This window comes from Rhamphochromis longiceps, linkage group LG20 (assembly GCF_057381845.1).
Source record: "Rhamphochromis longiceps isolate RC_006_pf linkage group LG20, R_longiceps_female_GT1.1, whole genome shotgun sequence".
Lineage (NCBI taxonomy): Eukaryota > Metazoa > Chordata > Actinopteri > Cichliformes > Cichlidae > Rhamphochromis > Rhamphochromis longiceps.
In genome coordinates this window covers 25408764-25432355 of record NC_140576.1, presented here as the reverse complement: position 1 = coordinate 25432355, position 23592 = coordinate 25408764, and the positions used below count along the sequence as shown (strand labels likewise).

At 35.6% G+C, this 23592-nt stretch overlaps 1 protein-coding gene across 2 annotated transcripts; it reads left to right on the top strand.

The window, feature by feature from the left end:
* The first annotated feature begins 1794 nt into the window (after nt 1-1794).
* Nucleotides 1795-23445, top strand: LOC146645415 (cadherin-like protein 26). 2 transcript variants are annotated; one of them, XM_085394761.1, is made up of 21 exons: nt 1795-2062; nt 5661-5720; nt 5829-5921; nt 6030-6173; nt 6263-6410; nt 6658-6827; nt 6933-7067; nt 7147-7332; nt 7471-7718; nt 8688-8833; nt 8936-9160; nt 9261-9482; nt 9883-9995; nt 10096-10167; nt 11895-11954; nt 12449-12520; nt 17874-17930; nt 19616-19675; nt 20278-20322; nt 20460-20531; nt 20761-23445. In XM_085394761.1, exons 1-21 carry the CDS (start codon nt 2039-2041, stop codon nt 20977-20979), a joined length of 2571 nt encoding a protein of 856 aa, XP_085250887.1. In that variant the 5' UTR covers nt 1795-2038; the 3' UTR covers nt 20980-23445. The 2 variants fall into 2 exon arrangements, with proteins under 2 accessions (XP_085250887.1, XP_085250886.1); XM_085394760.1 differs by lacking the exons at nt 11895-11954; nt 12449-12520.
* Nucleotides 23446-23592: the final 147 nt, after the last annotated feature.

Below are 23592 nucleotides of genomic sequence, written 5' to 3'. Positions count from 1 at the left end.
CCATTTAATGTAATTTTTTTCTGATTTAGCTTCTCTATCCCTTTAATTTATACAACACAAGTACAAGTACACAGAGTTATTCAATTTCAATTCAATTCAAGTTTGTATACATATACATTAGGGGTGCAACGATACACAAAATTCACGGTTCGGTTCGGTTCGATACTTTGGTGTCACGGTTCGATATTTTTTCGATGCAAAAAAAAATGTTCATGCCTTTTTAATTTGTCATTTATTAAAATTATAAATATATATTTTAACTCAAAAGTACAGTTTTTAAATTTAATGTTGCTGAAACAACAAAGTAATAAAAAACATAAATCTATCTGATTGAGGAATCACTCATCTTTGGAAAAGAGAGTTTATTACAGAGAAATGGCTCTTTCCAAAATAAAAGCTATACTATACGCTTCTTCTGGGCAGCATATTAAACATATCAGGTCCCCATAAGGAGAATCATGTGCTAACGGCTGTCTAAATGGCTCGGGTAAAGTTTGTACCATGTGTGCTTGTTGTTTTTGTCTGCTTCCACTTGTCTTTGCACTAGGATGATGTCGGAGTAAATGTGCAGTCACATTCGTTTTGTTCCCACTAGTGCTGTCAGCGTTAATCTGAAATGATTTTAACACCACAACACGGCAAATCTCCGTTAACGAGCTACCGCGGATCGCCCAGTGCTTGGGGCTGGACGGCCAACACGTTAACGAGCTAACTGCGCTAACGCACTAGTTCCCACCAATGTAATTGAGCATTGCGTGGCACATCCGACATACTGTTTTACTTTTGTCCATGACGCGCTTACCTTCAGGGTCATACGTCACATGAAAACCAAAATACTTCCAACGCCACATCTCTCCTGTCTCGCTAGCTTGCCCTGCGCTCAGTGAATCTGCGTTCGATCACTCCACCTAGGCTGCACTGTCTAGCGCAGATCCACTGAGCGCTCAACACAGACAGCATCGTCAGAAGGAAAGTTGATAAAATAAATTAAAAATTTTGTATTGTTCATACATATGCGTACCGAACCGAAAGCACTGTATCGAACGGTTCAATATCGATACGAATATCGTTGCACCCCTAATATACATATATAGGGAGACGGGACAAAACAAAGCCCATGGGAGAGAGAAAACAGTATTCAAGAATATAGCAGTATTCATATATAAGTTTAATAAATTATGTGTTAAACATCAGTGACGAAGTAATTTGATTCCGTGTTAAAGTAGTGAATCACCATCCAAATTTATTTTTTTAGATGTGGCTCACCTCCTTAAATACAGATGCGTCATTTTAATAACCAGGCTTAGTCAGCGGGAACTGTTTACCTGCAACTTTGTGGAAGCCAAAACTAATACCTCCAAAACCTGCCAAAAAGCATTGCCTTTGGCAAGGTGGACACAGTTACCATTAGTCAAGGATTATATGATAATAACTGTTAATTACAATTCAAATCCACTGACTCTGAGTCTGAAAAGAACTGCAAAGCTTCAGTACTAAATATTTAGGAATTATAGGAATACGCAGGTAGAGAAGGCACATACAGAGTGTGTGTAACATATCACTGACTGAGTATAAGTGAAGCTACTTTTACCTGTGTGCTTAAAAGGTTCTCAAAGCGACTAAGCTGAAGGATCTGTGGAGTCAAACTTCATTTGCATATGATGTAGGCCGCGCATAAATAAAACACGGTAACCTGAGCTGTAGAGCTGGAGGGATGTACACCTGAGCTGCGAAGCACACCCACAGACTAAAAACTCACAGTAGCTTATACATTCTCTCATGAAGGACATTTATACAGGCACATTTATGGGATGCATAACCAACTGGTCTTTTACTGCACAAAACTGGAAAAAAAATACATTTATTGCACCCTGATACATCAAATAGTACAGCATGAAGACGCAGGTCTGTGTAGACTGGAAAGTCAGCCAATCTGCTCTCTACAGCAGCTGTGGGCAGGGCTTTCCCGCACTCCTAGTCAAGCTGTTTTTGAAACTTAGAGCACTCCAGCAGAGTGCTCTAAGGAGTGTAGAGCAAGATGAGGATCTCCCTTTTTCTGTTGGTGAGTACAACCTTTTTAATAATCTTCAGTATTGATAAGGGACTGTCTTATAAATTCTTATTGTTATTCTTTTTCTTATTCTTATTGTTAAACCCAAAAAAGATAATTGTATTCACCACTGAAGATAAACATCAATTTCAATGTTTGATATTTTTTCTGTAATGTTTATTTGTATTATATCTAATGATATTTTCAGGTTACATTAACCTGCATAGAGCATTTAGCTTCTGTTAATGTATAAGTTCCCATCCGTTCACAAGAGATAGATGAGCAACGCAAGCAGAACTTGTTCTATGCAGTGTTGTTACAGCTTGTGGACTATGAACTTTAACACAGTGTATTCGGTGAATAAGCCTTTAGGTGCTCAGGTGCTTTAGGTGTTTAAATTTACTTTGCAGTATATTTAGTTTCTGTTGTGGGAAAAACAATCAATCAAGAAGCTATTTGCTCACACACCTATATGCTCACTCCCAGGTTCATCCATCGTACTATATGTACTAGCCTACAGACCTTCCTATTATTGTCTGAAGCTCATTTAATTATTTACTATTTTATTTAGTAGCTAATAACATAATATATGTCCTGTCATCTGCACTTGGTAAACTAAATGCTATAATACTGCATGTTTGTCAGATGATTATTCTTCATTCAGAAAAAAAAATCCAGAAAATATTGATATAAATGACTTCAACAAATTTTGGGTACTTTGTTTGAATGGTTTTCCATATTTTGTATTTGAGGGAGCCAATTATATTAAAATAAAGCACAAAATGTTTCATACTGTTGCAAAGGTTTAAGCACACTCTTCACTTGTTTATTTTATATGAAACTTACAGAAGACCTTTAGGCTTTAAGATGAATGTGGATAAAAGTATATATAAATAAAAAAAAACTATACACAAAAACTAAATATAGAGCCCTGATCAAAAGTTTAAGAAAACCTGAAAAATGGCAACAACAAAAAATTGCATGGTCGGATCTTAACAAGGTTCCAAGCAGAGCTTCAACATGCAACAAGAAGGAATGGGAGTGCTTTTAATAAATTGCATACTCAAAAAATGTCTTGTCTCACTCCCATTTCTTCTTCTAGCATGTTGAAGCCAGTGTTGCTAACTTAGCGACTTTGTCGCTATATTTAGCGACTTTTTTTTTCTAAAAAAGCGACTAGCGACAAATCCGGCGACTTTTTTTTGGTGTTATTGGAGACTTATTTATGACGACTTTTTGACGTGAAAGCGCGTATCGCTCTTACTCTCAATAAGCAGCAGGTGCACCTTGCCCGTGCCAAAGCGCTCACAGGCCGAGGATAGCCCTCCCCCAGCTGCTATTAGGGCAGGAGATGTTCACACCTATGCGTCCAAACTGCAAATGAATCGCGCATGAGCCAAGCCGCTGCTCCCGCACTGACTGTAACGCAGTCAGTTCTTCTTTTACTGTTATGTTGCTTTGTGGACCACAAGGTTTAAAACTACTTATAAACACACACACACAAGGTAACTCCACCAGAGTGCCTATTTCGGGTCACTTTTGCCGGTCCAAGCCCGGAAAAGGAGCAGGGTTGGAATTGTTACATTAAAAAAAACAATAATTGCTAAAAGAAATTTAATTTGTAGTTCTAAATAAATTATAAATGCATTTAAGACGTTTTTTTACTGACTTTATGTCTCTTCCACGATGTTATTTCTCTCTCCAACAGGTTACAATTACATTAGCATGACCAATTATGCTAATTAGATGACAATGACGTAATTTAGCAACTTCTAGCGACTTTTAGGACAGCCAATAGTGATTTTCCTTACTGAGGAGTTGGCAACACTGGTTGAAGCCCTGCTTGGAACCTCGTTAAGATCCAGCCATGCAATTTTTTTGTTGTTGCCATTTTTCAAGTGGTCTTAAACTTTTGATTATATATCGATAGATAGATACAGATATATATAGATATGTATAAGTAGGACCTCATTGAAAGGCTTTGGTCAAGGTAGTATGCAGTGACCCTAGAGCTCCCCTCTTGCCAGCTCCACCCAACAGTTCCTGTCATCTCTCAGTAAAATACTGTGTATTGTGCCAGTATCTGTAACAGAGTTGTTGGGGATTTATACACTTTCGTGGGGCTCATGGTTGTGTGCTAGGGTGTGCAGCTTGTGCAACTATAGCAGTTACACAGCAACCTAAACAAGATGAAGACCAGAGGTTGGTACACCTTACTAGTAATCTGCAAATTGTTTGTTTGAGTCCCTGTTCAGATGCTGCCATATATGAGACATCTGTTTTTGTGTGTGATCCCTAGTGAAAATAAGCATCATGAACAACCCAAACTAAACTAATACTTAAAAATGTCATTTGTTCTAAGCCATATGGTGAGGCTGTGTAATAGTTTCTACAGGTTGCAAGAACCAAGGTCACCTTTATTCTCTATAAAAGTAATGTCAGTATTCATTTGTAGATATGTTAAACACATTAGAGCAACCAACAAAGACACAAAACACAAAAATCACTCCCTGTATATTCACTCCTCTTCTGTAGGACTAGCTTCGATGCCAAAGTACCACAAACATGACTTCCGTAGATCTGCTGTTGTTCCGGTGTTGTGGCAAAAACAAAAAGCACCGGTCTACTTTTAACCCGTAAATTTGGTACACGTCATCTCTTTTTATGCAACATCCTCTGGTGATTAATGCATGAACAGGACTGCCACTCACGTTTTTCTGTTTAGGGTCAAATCGGTTTGATGTGTGAAGGGTCACAGAGACAAAATAATAACCCACCCAAATGTGCTAAAGCTGCTTTGAAAATGTAAGGAGTAGAAAGTATAGACACTTGTTTAAAAATGCAGGCAGTAAAAGTAAAAAGTAGTCTGTACATGAGTACAGTAACGAAGTATTTACACTTTGTTACTTCCCACCTCTGATGATATTTATTTTGTGTGTGAAGATCTCTGCATGTCCCGACATAGGACTATAGGTTCTCCTTATCATTAACCTGTTTTGACCTGTCTTAACTTTAGGATTATAACTGTTAACATTAAGCACTGGGACTGCTGTTTGTGCTCAAGTTAATGATTTATTTACTATTTTAGCTGTCTATATGTGCCCTTAACAGTAACTTAGCAATGGCTTTTGAGCAGAGGAAGTCTGTAAAGGCAGGGAAGGAAGAGAGCAAGAAAGAAGAGACAAGGTTTCATTTCAAGTCACTTATGGCCCGCAGTTACACAATGCTACAGATGTTCACCTGAAAATCATTAGTTCAATGCAATTATACTTCATGAATTATGTTAGAATTGCAGGAGTTGATTAAATAATGATCACTTCCCACTCATTACTGTTAATTTGTCATCAGGCTGTCATAAAAAAAACAACATCTTATTATTCACTGAGACATTCATCATGAGTTCCTTCTCCAATACTTGTACAAATGATTCTGTTTTTCTTATTAACATGCAGATTAATTTGAACAAGAAACTGACTTCCCCATATGTGTGAAGGGACTCCTGTGTATATTTGTTTTGTGATAGAAGGGAGACCTGAGTTTCTGTCCCAGTGCACACTGAAGTTTGCTACAGCAACTGAATCTCACAGCAATGTTTTCCTGTTGCATATAGGTTGCTGCAGCAGCCGTGGCAGATTGTTATGGTAGCAAGTACAGCAGCCCTTCCAAAAGGGTAAACATAATTTTTACTTTATCTGTTTGTTAAGGCTATTTTTGTAAAATAACTTTCTGTAGAAAACAAAGCTGGTGTAAAGTTTGGTCCATATTTTGGCCTTATCAGGATCTCCTGGTGCGTTCCAAAAGAAGATGGATCTTATCTACAATTGAATTAGAAGAAGAGAAGGATGCACAGTACCCCATAGAGATTTCAGTGGTAAGGAAATTATATGAAAGAAATAACTGATACTGATAAATGATATGACTGGTCACTATGGACAAATCTAATATGCAAAAATTAACAGCCTGATTGTATCTTGACTAGATGTATAACGACAAGATTCAGGGGAAAGACTTTAGGTTCCGTTTAAGTGGTGATGGTGTGCCGGACGTGTTTACCATCAATGAAAACACTGGAGCCGTCTTTGCACATAAAAAAGTGGACAGGGAGCAAAAGCCACTTTACCATGTGAGCTAATACTGGAATATAAATTCCTCTGACAATAAACGCAACTGATATTGATGCTTTTTAAGTGATGCGTCTTTTTTTATCCACAGATTAACTTTGATGTCTTGGACAGAAATACGGGTGAAAAACTAGACAAGGAACTAGCATTTGATGTTGAAATACAAGACATAAATGATAATCCACCCAAGTTCTCTTTTCCTGAAGTAACAGTTAATGTAAAAGAAAATATACAAGGAAGTGAGTATACGGTGTGGTAAATAACTCATAGTGTGCACATTTTCTATTTCAAACACTAAAAAAATAAAACAAATGATATTAAGACTCTTTGAGAATATAGAATCATTTCAAACCAAAGTCTCATATTTCATCTTACTATAATCATACTACATAGTTCTATAGTTATGTTTTCCTGACTGAAAACCTTTTCTTTATCCCACATTTACTCTCCAACTCTCCTTGTTTGTCTTTACCCAACTTCTTAAAGGCCTTTTGCCAGTTACCCTGGTGGTCACAGACAAAGATAAGGAGAGCACACCCAACTCTGAATTTAACATCACGATGGTTTCACAGACTCCAGCAGAGCCCAAAATTGCTGTGCAGCAACTTCCAGGAGGACTGGCCAAACTCACCTTAAAAGGATGCTTTGACTATGATGTGAGATTTATTGCGATATTCTTGCTAAATCTTTGAAAAGTTAATGTACATGCAAATAAACATGTAGAATTTTCAAATATCTCAAATATATTTTATATGTTTCAGAAAGCAACAAAGTATACCATCGTCTTACAAGCAAAAGATCGTGGAACAAAGCCAAAGACTCAGTCCTCTACTGCTGTTGTTACCCTGAACATTGTCGATGCGAACACTCACCAACCAAGATTTAAGCAGAGACAGGTATCAATTATTTTACTTACTAAAAGTGCTTTTTAACAGACGCACATATTAAACGTTTGAAATTTTTCCTTCTTTTTAGTACAACGGTGAAGCAATAGAAATGGAGACCATTGCTAATGTTTTGAGAGTTGCTGTGGAGGATAAAGACACTCCAAACACTGATGCATGGCGTGCCAAGTACTCCATTATTGCAGGGAATGAAGAAGGAATCTACAAAATTGAAACTGATCCAGAAACAAATGAGGGTGTCCTGAGTATTGTCAAGGTAATTCTGCTTTTCTCACTTGGATTAAAAACTTGATTATTTTACTCTGGGAAGAACTAGTCCACTAATGTTTTATCACAAAAACTGTATCAGCATTTAATAAAAGTTGTTTGTGTGTGTACGTGTTGTGTGTTTCAGAAAAAAAATTTTGAACGCACAACTTCAATAAACCTGCAGATTGGAGTAAAAAACATTGAAGACATATTTGTTTGTGCTGGCACAAATCCACCTACAGACAGAGCCAATGTCACTCTAAAAATGATTGATACCAACGATCCACCAGAGTTTGAAAAAGCTATAGATGACATGCACTTGAAGGAGGAAGCAGAGCCAGGAAAGGTGCTGTTCAAGCCAAAGGTTCATGATGTCGACTCTAATATTACCAGGTAGGGTGTCTACAACCTTTCTACAAAGCTTATTTTGATTGACATAAATATATAAGGGCTGCAATGATTCTTTGAGTCATTCGAATAACTCAATTATAAAAAATCCTCAACACAATTTTTTTCTTTGATAACACTCGGCTGTGTAGCGCTCAGTTGTCCCCATGTAAACCTGAGTGCTTCACCCACATTTGTGCCTAAGAATAGACTTGCAGTAGAAACATATCTAGAAGCATATTTCAAGGCTTGCGTAACATCATTTTTTCTGATTTAAAGTGAAATAAAATAAAATATTAATAAAACTGCATTAATATTTACAAATAATAATATATATACGTTTTTTACAGGCCAATAAAATTGCATTTGTGCCAGTAAAACTCTGCGGCATTGATTATTGATAATACTCAGTTACTAAATCATGACTAAATCTGCTATGTTTATAGAACAAACCCCAAGTGGCCCAAATCTCCTCAGCAATAACACTTCTTGACATAAAGGTTGGGTCAGTTGACTTAATTTGAGTTATACTGTACTGTAGTTCATGATAATCTCATCGATTGAGTCTAATGTGAATCCAAGATTTTTCATTCTGCCTGTAAGCTACAACATAAAATAGAGACTGACAAGGGTTTTATTTAAACCCTTTTATTTCTTCTTCTTTCTTGAAAGAAAAAACAGATCCTGCAAAGCGTGATAAGCAACAAGAAATGGTAGCTATCCCAAGCTAATCATGTCTTTATCGACACCTGGTCATATAGATTATCAGAAAATAAGCCTATACAACAGTGGCCTTACCACTGCAAGGCCAGTAGGTGTCACAGTGAAGCATAACATGATTAAGTTAGAAATGGCTACTGAGGGAGTAACGCCCTTTGCACTGCAGTACACAAAAAGCTACAACTTTGGTTTCCACAAGCTAAACTCAGTATTTTCATCTAATATGTTCTGCACCACTCTCTGATTACTCTTTAGGTTTGTGCTCCTAACAGATCCAGCTGACTGGGTGGCCATTGATACCAAAACAGGAGAAATCAAATCAACTAAGAGGATGGACAGAGAGTCACGATTTGTTGATGACGAGAATGTTTACACAGTCGTCATAGCTGCCATAGATGATGGTACACAGAAGCTCTACTATTGTTAAAATAAATTGGATAATTTCTTAAACAAATCTTTGGAATAACAAAGCAATTTTTTTTAATTTTGCTGTGGTTTCAAAGGTCAGCCTCCAGCCACGAGCACATGCACTGTCAGGATCCACCTGACGGACATCAATGACAATATTCCTAAACTGGTCAACAACAGCGCTGTCATGTGTGGAAACAAGGTTAACAAGGTCAAGGTGCGTGCAAAGGACCTAGATGCCATTCCTTACAGTGGACCCTTCCACTTTACTCTGGGGGATGAAACACAAAAGCAACAGTGGAAAATAGAACCTGACTATGGTTGGTACATTTAGATATATGTTAACCCTCATTTCTATATTAAACAAACATTTCTGGGAAAAAGCCACAAACCCCCATGCTGTTTTCTCACCCCACACAGGTGAGGAAGTATCTCTTGTTAGCCAGAAGACACTTCCTTATCTTAACTATTCCATTCCCCTGGTGATTATGGACCAACAGGGCATAGCTGGACATGACACTCTGCAATTGACCGTGTGTCAGTGTGATGAAAATGATGTTTGTCGCGACAGAGAGCCGCTTTCAACCCGTCTTGGACCAGCTGGCATTGGGTTGGTTATTATAGGATTGCTTGCATTTTTGTGTGAGTATTAAAAGCAGTGAGAAGACAAAACTGAGCTATTATAAATTCTAATAAGATTATAGTCTCCTGTGTTTTTGAAGGTAAAAACAAAAAATCTGTATTAGCATTAATACACAAGTGTTGACCGCAAAACCTTTTTGTTTTCAATTTTCAGTTTCACTGTAAGAAATGCTTTAATTTTTAGGAATAACCCAATCAGACAGTTACACTTTTAGAACTCCTTAGTACAACCACAGTCACATCTGTTGTTCATAAGGAAGACTCGGCTCTTCTGCTTTCCCAACCAACTTTAATGTACTACTTGGGAGACCTTCTGGTACCCATGGCAATGACAGTTCAATAAAACACAAAGACAAGATGCACACTGTGTTCTTAGCATTTGTTTCATGTGTGTCTGCAGTGCTTCTAATTGCATTTTTCTGCAAGTTTGGACCAGATAAGATTTTGCCACAAGATGAGGGCAATCAGACTCTAATCCAGTACAATCAAGAAGGAGGGTGCTCTCCATGCACGGTGGGTTTGTCATGTTCTCTGTGCGTAAATTCAAGACAACGGTGTGCTATATTTCTCCACCAAGCAAAACATGTTTTTTAATATTCTCTCTTTCCTTCAGACCGAGCCCAATTTCGTCCAGTCACAAGTAGATAATATGGCAGTGACAAATGGTCAGATGGATACCATGCAGGTGATCAACCTCTCAACTCTGACACTTTCTTTCTTTTTTGGTGAAGGGTTTTTTTTTCCAAAAGAGACATCAGTTGTGCCAATTTGGACACAGTCATAGTGTAGTTAAAGACATCAGGAGAGAAGCCAAAATGTGTCAGTTAATCCTGCTTAAAATGAATGGCAGCTATAATCCAGTTGTTATCATATTTTTCTTTGATGACAGACAGGTATGTAAGGCAGTGGTTAAGATGTATGCTGTGTATACAGCTATAGGAAAGAGTTTGCATACAGTCTGCAAGGTAAACGTTTAAAAAGTGTGAGCACATCATAGAGAAGACAAGTTGGAACAGCTTCTTCATTTTTAGATGTACTGATCATATTTGCTGCATTAAGTTGTGAATCTCTATGGTGGTCTTTAAGTGTAAGCTACAGGTAGGAATTGATTTCTGTACCAATGAATATACAGTTTTGGGAAGTTTGTGAGCACTTAAGAAAGCATAAAGTTTTATTATTTAGAAGAAGGTGCTATAGATACATTTTCATTTTCAAATCTGTTGAGATGTTTTTAATTGAAAAGTAATTCAACTTAAAACATTTTTTATAAAACTTGAATATTTTCTGAATATTCTGCAAATACTTTATTAGATTTTTTAATTATATAATATATGCACTTTATTATATGTTCAGTGTACATTGCTTATTTACTTGAAGTGAGAGGAATGTTGAATAAGAATTGAAACAATAATCTTGAAGTGAACAGTGTATTTTTGATTTTTTGAGTTCTCTAAATAGATCAGAATTATATCCGAAAAAAACGTGTCTACTGTAGTTTCTTGTCTTAAACGTGGCTCTCACTGGAGATCTGACAGCCAAATCAAACTCATTCTTGAATGCAAGTTAAGGCAATGACAACCATTTCATTCGTATAATAAAACAGATGTGAGTGACTAGCAGACACCCTGGTACCTGCCGAGTGAAGAACATCATGTGAGAATAGAAAGGTGTGTCTTCTCTGACACTCACTGGCATGTAGCTGACAGACAAGAGGTGCCGCAATGAAGACAAACTGATGAACTGAAAGAGAACATTTTTAGGGAATTAACATTTACTCTTGTTACTGTGAGCACAATCAAACCTTTTACAAGTGAAAAAGGTGGTTCTGGATCACAGTATGTGTTCCACGACCATTAAGCAACATGTAGAAAAGTTATCTTTTTTTAACCGCTTTCATCCACCCCTTATGTGTTTTACAAAAAAAGCTACCTGTATGGAGACAGACTTGCTACATATCCTGAAACGTTGTAGACCCTTGTAAACTCATTTATAAAGGATAGCCAACTCACCCCTAGTCTAGTCAAGAGTATGTACCACAAATTTGTTTGACCTATCCTAAACTTCGTGTGAGCTGTCCTGCCAATCACAGGTAAACAACTTGGTATTACCCATGGTTATGCTGGGCCGAGCATAGCTCTCGAGTATGAAGACCGGCTGAACTTGTCAGTGTCTAAAAGCAGCTATTATCAATGTAATCTTTTAATTTTACAATAAAATGTTCATTGTAGCATCAACAAAAGTGTAGATAAATAAAGGTAAACAATAAGCAGTGTCTGTATCATATGAATACAATCCTAACAATATATATCCCTAATTATGGGCATAAATATTTAACTTTAAGGCACAAATCTGACCAAAGGAGCAGGGCTTGTTGTTGTTTTTTTATTTAGCTTTGTTGTGTCTTTCCTACAGTTCCACTCACTAGGCATGCATCAACAAGAAACCTACAGGAGCCATGGCATGAGAAGCATGGTAAGTCTCAATGGCTGTAATAAAAAGAACTTTTCCTTCTTAACTGTTTACCTTACCCTATTTATTTTCTAGATAAAATTATTTTAATATATAATATAATAATAATATCATATTGTAATAAAAGAATTGTACTAGGCACTGGTAAACTCTATGATGAATAGCCATGCTACCACTTTAGATCCACAAGAGGGTGCTGGAACCCCTATGTTAAAAAATACTGCCTTACCTTTTTTTGGATAAAATATTTAACTCATGCTAGCTTGTTAGCTTTTACACACATACAAATACTACTAAAAGTAGTTTAAAGAAAGTGAAACATTAGTGAGGATGTTTGATTACAAGTATTATTATTCTAATCCAGTACAATCAAGAAGGAGGGTGCTCTCCATGCACGGTGGGTTTGTCATGTTCTCTGCGTGTAAATTCAAGACAACGGTGTGCTATATTTCTCCACCAAGCAAAACATGTTTTTTAATATTCTCTCTTTCCTTCAGACCGAGCCCAATTTCGTCCAGTCACAAGTAGATAATATGGCAGTGACAAATGGTCAGATGGATACCATGCAGGTGATCAACCTCTCAACTCTGACACTTTCTTTCTTTTTTGGTGAAGGGTTTTTTTTTCCAAAAGAGACATCGGTTGTGCCAATTTGGACACAGTCATAGTGTAGTTAAAGACATCAGGAGAGAAGCCAAAATGTGTCAGTTAATCCTGCTTAAAATGAATGGCAGCTATAATCCAGTTGTTATCATATTTTTCTTTGATGACAGACAGGTATGTAAGGCAGTGGTTAAGATGTATGCTGTGTATACAGCTATAGGAAAGAGTTTGCATACAGTCTGCAAGGTAAACGTTTAAAAAGTGTGAGCACATCATAGAGAAGACAAGTTGGAACAGCTTCTTCATTTTTAGATGTACTGATCATATTTGCTGCATTAAGTTGTGAATCTCTATGGTGGTCTTTAAGTGTAAGCTACAGGTAGGAATTGATTTCTGTACCAATGAATATACAGTTTTGGGAAGTTTGTGAGCACTTAAGAAAGCATAAAGTTTTATTATTTAGAAGAAGGTGCTATAGATACATTTTCATTTTCAAATCTGTTGAGATGTTTTTAATTGAAAAGTAATTCAACTTAAAACATTTTTTATAAAACTTGAATATTTTCTGAATATTCTGCAAATACTTTATTAGATTTTTTAATTATATAATATATGCACTTTATTATATGTTCAGTGTACATTGCTTATTTACTTGAAGTGAGAGGAATGTTGAATAAGAATTGAAACAATAATCTTGAAGTGAACAGTGTATTTTTGATTTTTTGAGTTCTCTAAATAGATCAGAATTATATCCGAAAAAAACGTGTCTACTGTAGTTTCTTGTCTTAAACGTGGCTCTCACTGGAGATCTGACAGCCAAATCAAACTCATTCTTGAATGCAAGTTAAGGCAATGACAACCATTTCATTCGTATAATAAAACAGATGTGAGTGACTAGCAGACACCCTGGTACCTGCCGAGTGAAGAACATCATGTGAGAATAGAAAGGTGTGTCTTCTCTGACACTCACTGGCATGTAGCTGACAGACAAGAGGTGCCGCAATGAAGACAAACTGATGAACTGAAAGAGAACATTTTTAGGGAATTAACATTTACTCTTGTTACTGTGAGCACAATCAAACCTTTTACAAGTGAAAAAGGTGGTTCTGGATCACAGTATGTGTTCCACGACCATTAAGCAACATGTAGAAAAGTTATCTTTTTTTAACCGCTTTCATCCACCCCTTATGTGTTTTACAAAAAAAGCTACCTGTATGGAGACAGACTTGCTACATATCCTGAAACGTTGTAGACCCTTGTAAACTCATTTATAAAGGATAGCCAACTCACCCCTAGTCTAGTCAAGAGTATGTACCACAAATTTGTTTGACCTATCCTAAACTTCGTGTGAGCTGTCCTGCCAATCACAGGTAAACAACTTGGTATTACCCATGGTTATGCTGGGCCGAGCATAGCTCTCGAGTATGAAGACCGGCTGAACTTGTCAGTGTCTAAAAGCAGCTATTATCAATGTAATCTTTTAATTTTACAATAAAATGTTCATTGTAGCATCAACAAAAGTGTAGATAAATAAAGGTAAACAATAAGCAGTGTCTGTATCATATGAATACAATCCTAACAATATATATCCCTAATTATGGGCATAAATATTTAACTTTAAGGCACAAATCTGACCAAAGGAGCAGGGCTTGTTGTTGTTTTTTTATTTAGCTTTGTTGTGTCTTTCCTACAGTTCCACTCACTAGGCATGCATCAACAAGAAACCTACAGGAGCCATGGCATGAGAAGCATGGTAAGTCTCAATGGCTGTAATAAAAAGAACTTTTCCTTCTTAACTGTTTACCTTACCCTATTTATTTTCTAGATAAAATTATTTTAATATATAATATAATAATAATATCATATTGTAATAAAAGAATTGTACTAGGCACTGGTAAACTCTATGATGAATAGCCATGCTACCACTTTAGATCCACAAGAGGGTGCTGGAACCCCTATGTTAAAAAATACTGCCTTACCTTTTTTTGGATAAAATATTTAACTCATGCTAGCTTGTTAGCTTTTACACACATACAAATACTACTAAAAGTAGTTTAAAGAAAGTGAAACATTAGTGAGGATGTTTGATTACAAGTATTATTATTCTAATCCAGTACAATCAAGAAGGAGGGTGCTCTCCATGCACGGTGGGTTTGTCATGTTCTCTGCGTGTAAATTCAAGACAACGGTGTGCTATATTTCTCCACCAAGCAAAACATGTTTTTTAATATTCTCTCTTTCCTTCAGACCGAGCCCAATTTCGTCCAGTCACAAGTAGATAATATGGCAGTGACAAATGGTCAGATGGATACCATGCAGGTGATCAACCTCTCAACTCTGACACTTTCTTTCTTTTTTGGTGAAGGGTTTTTTTTTCCAAAAGAGACATCGGTTGTGCCAATTTGGACACAGTCATAGTGTAGTTAAAGACATCAGGAGAGAAGCCAAAATGTGTCAGTTAATCCTGCTTAAAATGAATGGCAGCTATAATCCAGTTGTTATCATATTTTTCTTTGATGACAGACAGGTATGTAAGGCAGTGGTTAAGATGTATGCTGTGTATACAGCTATAGGAAAGAGTTTGCATACAGTCTGCAAGGTAAACGTTTAAAAAGTGTGAGCACATCATAGAGAAGACAAGTTGGAACAGCTTCTTCATTTTTAGATGTACTGATCATATTTGCTGCATTAAGTTGTGAATCTCTATGGTGGTCTTTAAGTGTAAGCTACAGGTAGGAATTGATTTCTGTACCAATGAATATACAGTTTTGGGAAGTTTGTGAGCACTTAAGAAAGCATAAAGTTTTATTATTTAGAAGAAGGTGCTATAGATACATTTTCATTTTCAAATCTGTTGAGATGTTTTTAATTGAAAAGTAATTCAACTTAAAACATTTTTTATAAAACTTGAATATTTTCTGAATATTCTGCAAATACTTTATTAGATTTTTTAATTATATAATATATGCACTTTATTATATGTTCAGTGTACATTGCTTATTTACTTGAAGTGAGAGGAATGTTGAATAAGAATTGAAACAATAATCTTGAAGTGAACAGTGTATTTTTGATTTTTTGAGTTCTCTAAATAGATCAGAATTATATCCGAAAAAAACGTGTCTACTGTAGTTTCTTGTCTTAAACGTGGCTCTCACTGGAGATCTGACAGCCAAATCAAACTCATTCTTGAATGCAAGTTAAGGCAATGACAACCATTTCATTCGTATAATAAAACAGATGTGAGTGACTAGCAGACACCCTGGTACCTGCCGAGTGAAGAACATCATGTGAGAATAGAAAGGTGTGTCTTCTCTGACACTCACTGGCATGTAGCTGACAGACAAGAGGTGCCGCAATGAAGACAAACTGATGAACTGAAAGAGAACATTTTTAGGGAATTAACATTTACTCTTGTTACTGTGAGCACAATCAAACCTTTTACAAGTGAAAAAGGTGGTTCTGGATCACAGTATGTGTTCCACGACCATTAAGCAACATGTAGAAAAGTTATCTTTTTTTAACCGCTTTCATCCACCCCTTATGTGTTTTACAAAAAAAGCTACCTGTATGGAGACAGACTTGCTACATATCCTGAAACGTTGTAGACCCTTGTAAACTCATTTATAAAGGATAGCCAACTCACCCCTAGTCTAGTCAAGAGTATGTACCACAAATTTGTTTGACCTATCCTAAACTTCGTGTGAGCTGTCCTGCCAATCACAGGTAAACAACTTGGTATTACCCATGGTTATGCTGGGCCGAGCATAGCTCTCGAGTATGAAGACCGGCTGAACTTGTCAGTGTCTAAAAGCAGCTATTATCAATGTAATCTTTTAATTTTACAATAAAATGTTCATTGTAGCATCAACAAAAGTGTAGATAAATAAAGGTAAACAATAAGCAGTGTCTGTATCATATGAATACAATCCTAAAAATATATATCCCTAATTATGGGCATAAATATTTAACTTTAAGGCACAAATCTGACCAAAGGAGCAGGGCTTGTTGTTGTTTTTTTATTTAGCTTTGTTGTGTCTTTCCTACAGTTCCACTCACTAGGCATGCATCAACAAGAAACCTACAGGAGCCATGGCATGAGAAGCATGGTAAGTCTCAATGGCTGTAATAAAAAGAACTTTTCCTTCTTAACCGTTTACCTTACCCTATTTATTTTCTAGATAAAATTATTTTAATATATAATATAATAATAATATCATATTGTAATAAAAGAATTGTACTAGGCACTGGTAAACTCTATGATGAATAGCCATGCTACCACTTTAGATCCACAAGAGGGTGCTGGAACCCCTATGTTAAAAAATACTGCCTTACCTTTTTTTGGATAAAATATTTAACTCATGCTAGCTTGTTAGCTTTTACACACATACAAATACTACTAAAAGTAGTTTAAAGAAAGTGAAACATTAGTGAGGATGTTTGATTACAAGTATTATTATTCTAATCCAGTACAATCAAGAAGGAGGGTGCTCTCCATGCACGGTGGGTTTGTCATGTTCTCTGCGTGTAAATTCAAGACAACGGTGTGCTATATTTCTCCACCAAGCAAAACATGTTTTTTAATATTCTCTCTTTCCTTCAGACCGAGCCCAATTTCGTCCAGTCACAAGTAGATAATATGGCAGTGACAAATGGTCAGATGGATACCATGCAGGTGATCAACCTCTCAACTCTGACACTTTCTTTCTTTTTTGGTGAAGGGTTTTTTTTTCCAAAAGAGACATCAGTTGTGCCAATTTGGACACAGTCATAGTGTAGTTAAAGACATCAGGAGAGAAGCCAAAATGTGTCAGTTAATCCTGCTTAAAATGAATGGCAGCTATAATCCAGTTGTTATCATATTTTTCTTTGATGACAGACAGGTATGTAAGGCAGTGGTTAAGATGTATGCTGTGTATACAGCTATAGGAAAGAGTTTGCATACAGTCTGCAAGGTAAACGTTTAAAAAGTGTGAGCACATCATAGAGAAGACAAGTTGGAACAGCTTCTTCATTTTTAGATGTACTGATCATATTTGCTGCATTAAGTTGTGAATCTCTATGGTGGTCTTTAAGTGTAAGCTACAGGTAGGAATTGATTTCTGTACCAATGAATATACAGTTTTGGGAAGTTTGTGAGCACTTAAGAAAGCATAAAGTTTTATTATTTAGAAGAAGGTGCTATAGATACATTTTCATTTTCAAATCTGTTGAGATGTTTTTAATTGAAAAGTAATTCAACTTAAAACATTTTTTATAAAACTTGAATATTTTCTGAATTCAATGCTTAATTAACCTCTTCTGCTCAATTATCTATCCCAGATTGATACAGAAGGACCATATGACGTAAATAGGTACAACAGCTCAGTGTCTACCATGGTGAGTAAAGCTTTTTAAAATATTTTCTTTTGTTTATTTTAAGTGTACATGATAATTAAGCTTTGGGATGGGTACTGAGGACCATTATTAAACAGATTCTTGTGTCAGACTGCTTGGTCCTAAAGTATAGCATCAATTACAAGTCCCTTGACAAAATTACTTATTGCTCCCTGATGATAAAGCTTTTGAATTTCCGCTATAGCCCAAAAAGGTCCAAAAAGGTTGAGCAATTATGGTAAAATGCACATGGTAAAATCTACTATGCAGAGCTCACTTTTCTGTTTGTCTCCAGACAGCAGTGCTTTGTAAATGTTTTATTATACCGTGATACACCAAAAATGAAGCTCATCTTCTCTTCTTTCCAAAAGCATTCAAATTTTTTCTCTAGCACAAATTATCTCATAAACTCAGAACAAGCATCAATTCTAAGCACTTCTTTAAATGCTTAGAAGTCGGGGTTAAAATGAGTTGTGCAATGGGTGGGAAGAGTCATGTATGACAGTGCTGACTTTATGGAAAAAGGTGAAGTTAAAAAAGTAGAGGATGTTTGGCTATATTCTGCAAATACTTTATTAGATTTTTTAATTATATAATATATGCACTTTATTATATGTTCAGTGTACATTGCTTATTTACTTGAAGTGAGAGGAATGTTGAATAAGAATTGAAACAATAATCTTGAAGTGAACAGTGTATTTTTGATTTTTTGATTTTTTTAGTTCTCTAAATAGATCAGAATTATATCCGAAAAAAACGTGTCTACTGTAGTTTCTTGTCTTAAACGTGGCTCTCACTGGAGATCTGACAGCCAAATCAAACTCATTCTTGAATGCAAGTTAAGGCAATGACAACCATTTCATTCGTATAATAAAACAGATGTGAGTGACTAGCAGACACCCTGGTACCTGCCGAGTGAAGAACATCATGTGAGAATAGAAAGGTGTGTCTTCTCTGACACTCACTGGCATGTAGCTGACAGACAAGAGGTGCTGCAATGAAGACAAACTGATGAACTGAAAGAGAACATTTTTAGGGAATTAACATTTACTCTTGTTACTGTGAGCACAATCAAACCTTTTACAAGTGAAAAAGGTGGTTCTGGATCACAGTATGTGTTCCACGACCATTAAGCAACATGTAGAAAAGTTATCTTTTTTTAACCGCTTTCATCCACCCCTTATGTGTTTTACAAAAAAAGCTACCTGTATGGAGACAGACTTGCTACATATCCTGAAACGTTGTAGACCCTTGTAAACTCATTTATAAAGGATAGCCAACTCACCCCTAGTCTAGTCAAGAGTATGTACCACAAATTTGTTTGACCTATCCTAAACTTCGTGTGAGCTGTCCTGCCAATCACAGGTAAACAACTTGGTATTACCCATGGTTATGCTGGGCCGAGCATAGCTCTCGAGTATGAAGACCGGCTGAACTTGTCAGTGTCTAAAAGCAGCTATTATCAATGTAATCTTTTAATTTTACAATAAAATGTTCATTGTAGCATCAACAAAAGTGTAGATAAATAAAGGTAAACAATAAGCAGTGTCTGTATCATATGAATACAATCCTAACAATATATATCCCTAATTATGGGCATAAATATTTAACTTTAAGGCACAAATCTGACCAAAGGAGCAGGGCTTGTTGTTGTTTTTTTATTTAGCTTTGTTGTGTCTTTCCTACAGTTCCACTCACTAGGCATGCATCAACAAGAAACCTACAGGAGCCATGGCATGAGAAGCATGGTAAGTCTCAATGGCTGTAATAAAAAGAACTTTTCCTTCTTAACCGTTTACCTTACCCTATTTATTTTCTAGATAAAATTATTTTAATATATAATATAATAATAATATCATATTGTAATAAAAGAATTGTACTAGGCACTGGTAAACTCTATGATGAATAGCCATGCTACCACTTTAGATCCACAAGAGGGTGCTGGAACCCCTATGTTAAAAAATACTGCCTTACCTTTTTTTGGATAAAATATTTAACTCATGCTAGCTTGTTAGCTTTTACACACATACAAATACTACTAAAAGTAGTTTAAAGAAAGTGAAACATTAGTGAGGATGTTTGATTACAAGTATTATTATTCTATACTGCCAATATTAAATATAATATTAAAATACAACATTTATAAATATACTCACAGATTTACTCTTATGTTAACAAACACACATAATGGCAGCTTTGCTTCATTTTATTATATGTTCAGTATTTAATTACTCAATTACTAAAGTGGGTAGATGCTGAAGCAGTTAAAAAATAATTTTGTGTGAAAAGATACACAGATTTTCAGAGTAAATTTAAGTCTGCAGTGAACAATTTATTTTGGTTTTTTTAGAGGATGAACTCTACATGGAACTCAAACAGAATGAACACCTATCGGGTAAGGAGTACTCTTATGTGGCTTCATAGTTTACAAAACATTGAAAATCAGTGATTATGTTAACAAAGCACTATGAAAATTATGCATTTGCATTATATGATGCAATAAAATCTGACAACCCTGTTCTCTGTAAGCAGGCCGGCTCATCAATTTACCAACGTTCTTTCAGCCTTCGATCGGCTGACCGCATTGAAGACCATATCAACAGGGTAAGAGGTTTATTTCACACAAAGCATGCCTTGTATATGGCTTATAATGCACTTGATTTTATTGACGATCACATTCATTAAACTGCACTGACTGCACAGCAATGATGTGTGGAAGGGCTGCAGTCATGCTGTACCAAATGCAATTCAACGCTATACTGAGTGATGTCTCTTTTTTGTTTGTTTTACAAATTAAGCCAAGCCATTTATTTTTGACTTCTAAATTCCACAGAGATGTAACGAGGTTGATGGAAATGTTGTTGACCACCCAACATACCAACCCCACAGCTATGCCTTTGAAGGAGATGGCAGCATATGTCAGTCATTGGATAAACTGTCATTCCACGACATGGGAGAGGATTTTAAGTATCTGGATGATTTGGGGCCAAAGTTCAAGACTTTGGGACAGATGTATGATGAGGCAATTAAAAAAAAGAAAGTACAGCTTTAAAAGGCACTGCTGAAATGTAAATTGTATTCCAAGTTTCGCTCCCTAAAATACAGACTGAGCAGAGATGATACACCACTACGTTTTAATATTTTTACTTAAAGATTATGGACTATAACATCTAATTCATCCTAAGCTAGATATATTTTGTTGGCATTAAGATGGATTTAACGCACTACACAGCTAGTGACGCACAAGTGGTTTGTAAAATGTAATAACTTGAAAGGGATTAGGTGTGTTTTCTTGTTTTTTTAGTTTGCTTTGTCAGGGCAGTATTATTGGGAAATTTAATAGAACTTCTTTTGTTGAAACTGAGCTGACTCCTGTTAGTCACATTTTTCTAGAGTACTGTTTTGTAAAGGGTTTTTGATGAGAACACAGGGCTTATCATAATGGGTTATTGTTCATGCAAGTTAGAAATGTCCTTGGCCTATGGTTGATGATCGAGTGACATACTGGTCTGGAATTAACACTGGATATCCTACAAGATTAAAACGTTAATGTTAATGTTTAGTTTTCGTATTTGCATTTCATGATACAAAAATAACAAACTTTATTCCTATAACACCTTTCTAAACCAGTCACAAGGTTCTTTAAATACTTTACAATACAAAAATAACACATTTTTATAAAATACATAATAAAATGAATGACATAAAAAAATGAAAATAAAAATGAAATTAAAAAACAACAAAAAAAGCAAGATACATCATGAAATGTTATTTTTAGAAGAGCAAGTGTATACAGGTATATTTTTTGAGTTTACTGGACGGTTGGACTGATTGAGCTGATCTAAGCGTAACAGACTTGTTCCGGGGGCTAAAACAATAAAAACACTGATTTTAAGTGATTTACAAGTAATATAGAAAAATTGGAAACTGTATAGAATAGAGAGCAAATGTGCATATTTGTAAAAAATATTTTCTTTGTTAGGAATTAAAATAAAGATTGTAGTTTTTGGGCTGAAATACTTCAACTTTTTAAAATTATACAAAGATTTTTTTACACTTTCTAATGACAACAATTAATTATATTTATTCAGTTTATGTTTGCACAATGCTCCTCTAACCCGGCTACTTAAAGTGTGGCTTCAAAAACATCACTGCATAGAAATATCACTGTAACACTGAGTTGGGTTGTCTGTACTTGTGCAAAGTTTTGAGCTTCGGTTGTAAAACGTTGTGACAGCTCCTTAACAATGTGCTTTGTTGTGTTGTGCTGACTGTAAGCCGTGTAGTCATAGCTCTTTCAGCAAGTGTCTGAACTTGTTTGTTTTTTAAAATACTGACAAATGTCAGCAGGTAGTCAAGGTGAGCCACAGAAGGTAATATGCTAAGCAAATCTATGAACATGTTTGCATGCATAACTTAAAAACCTTTCTCTATTACAAGTGCAAATGAATTGCCAGAATTCATAAAAAGACAAAACATGGATTATAAATAATAAAACATAATATGAAACAAAAACAGACAGATGAAGGCATCGAATGAGGCGATAATAAGGGCATTAAAGACATGTAAAGAATCTTAAAGTTCACTTTCATTTTTTCCATTTCTTCTGGCTGGTGTAAGTGAGGTGCGGTATGGTTCAAAAGGAAACTAAAATTTGAACTTGTTGATGCATTTTTGCTGACTTTTATTATTCCAAACTTTTTTTCTTAAAACCTTTTTTTAGCTTCTACAGTAGGAAAGTTTGAGAATGACTGGATTAAAGTGATTAAAGTACATACAAGAACGCATAGGGGGTTTCTGTGTTTTTAAAGTAAGCCTGCTTGTTTTAGAAAAACAGTTTGTTTAGTTATTTTACTTTGTTTTTTTGCATGGGGTGGTTTTGGCAATGATCTTCCCACGCAGGGTGTTGTTCATTAACAGTTCTTATCTGTTTTCCGAAGAAGTGATTTCATCAGTGCTGCTGGTAAAGGCTCTGAAAGGCTGTTTTGCTTCAGGCCATAAAATAGTTATTTTAATAATAAAGACGAACATCCCAACAGTAAAAAAATAAAATAAAAGCCTAGCAGACAGGAGCCAGGGCTCTATTCCTGATCACTAAATTGGCAAATCATAGACAAATTGGTAAGTCACTGAAAATGTATTCTCCTGTGTACATTATTTTCCAGAAAGCGATCTTCTTCCCTTTCCCTACCAGACTCAGAGGAATTGACAAAGTTTCAGATTAAAAGTCCTTAACTCCTTCTGTCCTCAAGACTGTAGTAATATGCAGGGTAGTGGACATAAACCATGATAGTCTCACCTTTTTTTCTTTCTTTTTTTACTAAATGCAAAAGTCTTGAGCCACAACTAATTTCTTTCTAATTTGGTTTCAAATTTTAAAGGGATTTATTCATTTGACTTAAATATTTGACTTAACTGACTGTGGCATCAGCAAATACTATTTACTATTTTTTCTGTGTTCTAGCAAGTTTTCAGTAGGTCAGAGTTTCAAGATTTTATATATTTATACAGTGTTACAGTTTGTAACAAAAGCTGCCAACTTCTGCTGTTAGGGTTAATTAAAATTAAAATTTAAAATTAAACACAAATAAAAAATGTAAATAACAGTAGAGCTTACTATTAGTCATGAAAATATGTGTTATGAAGAACAAAATTGTATTTTAAA

What these genes read in the sequence shown, in the direction of transcription:
- LOC146645415 (XM_085394761.1), top strand. Translation starts at nt 2,039, where the DNA reads ATGAGGATCTCCCTTTTTCTGTTG. An exon ending in AAAAGAAAATATACAAGGAA is followed by an intron (nt 6,411 to 6,657) that starts GTGAGTATACGG and finishes AACTTCTTAAAG; the next exon opens with GCCTTTTGCCAGTTACCCTG. An exon ending in TTGAAGACCATATCAACAGG is followed by an intron (nt 20,532 to 20,760) that starts GTAAGAGGTTTA and finishes TAAATTCCACAG; the next exon opens with AGATGTAACGAGGTTGATGG.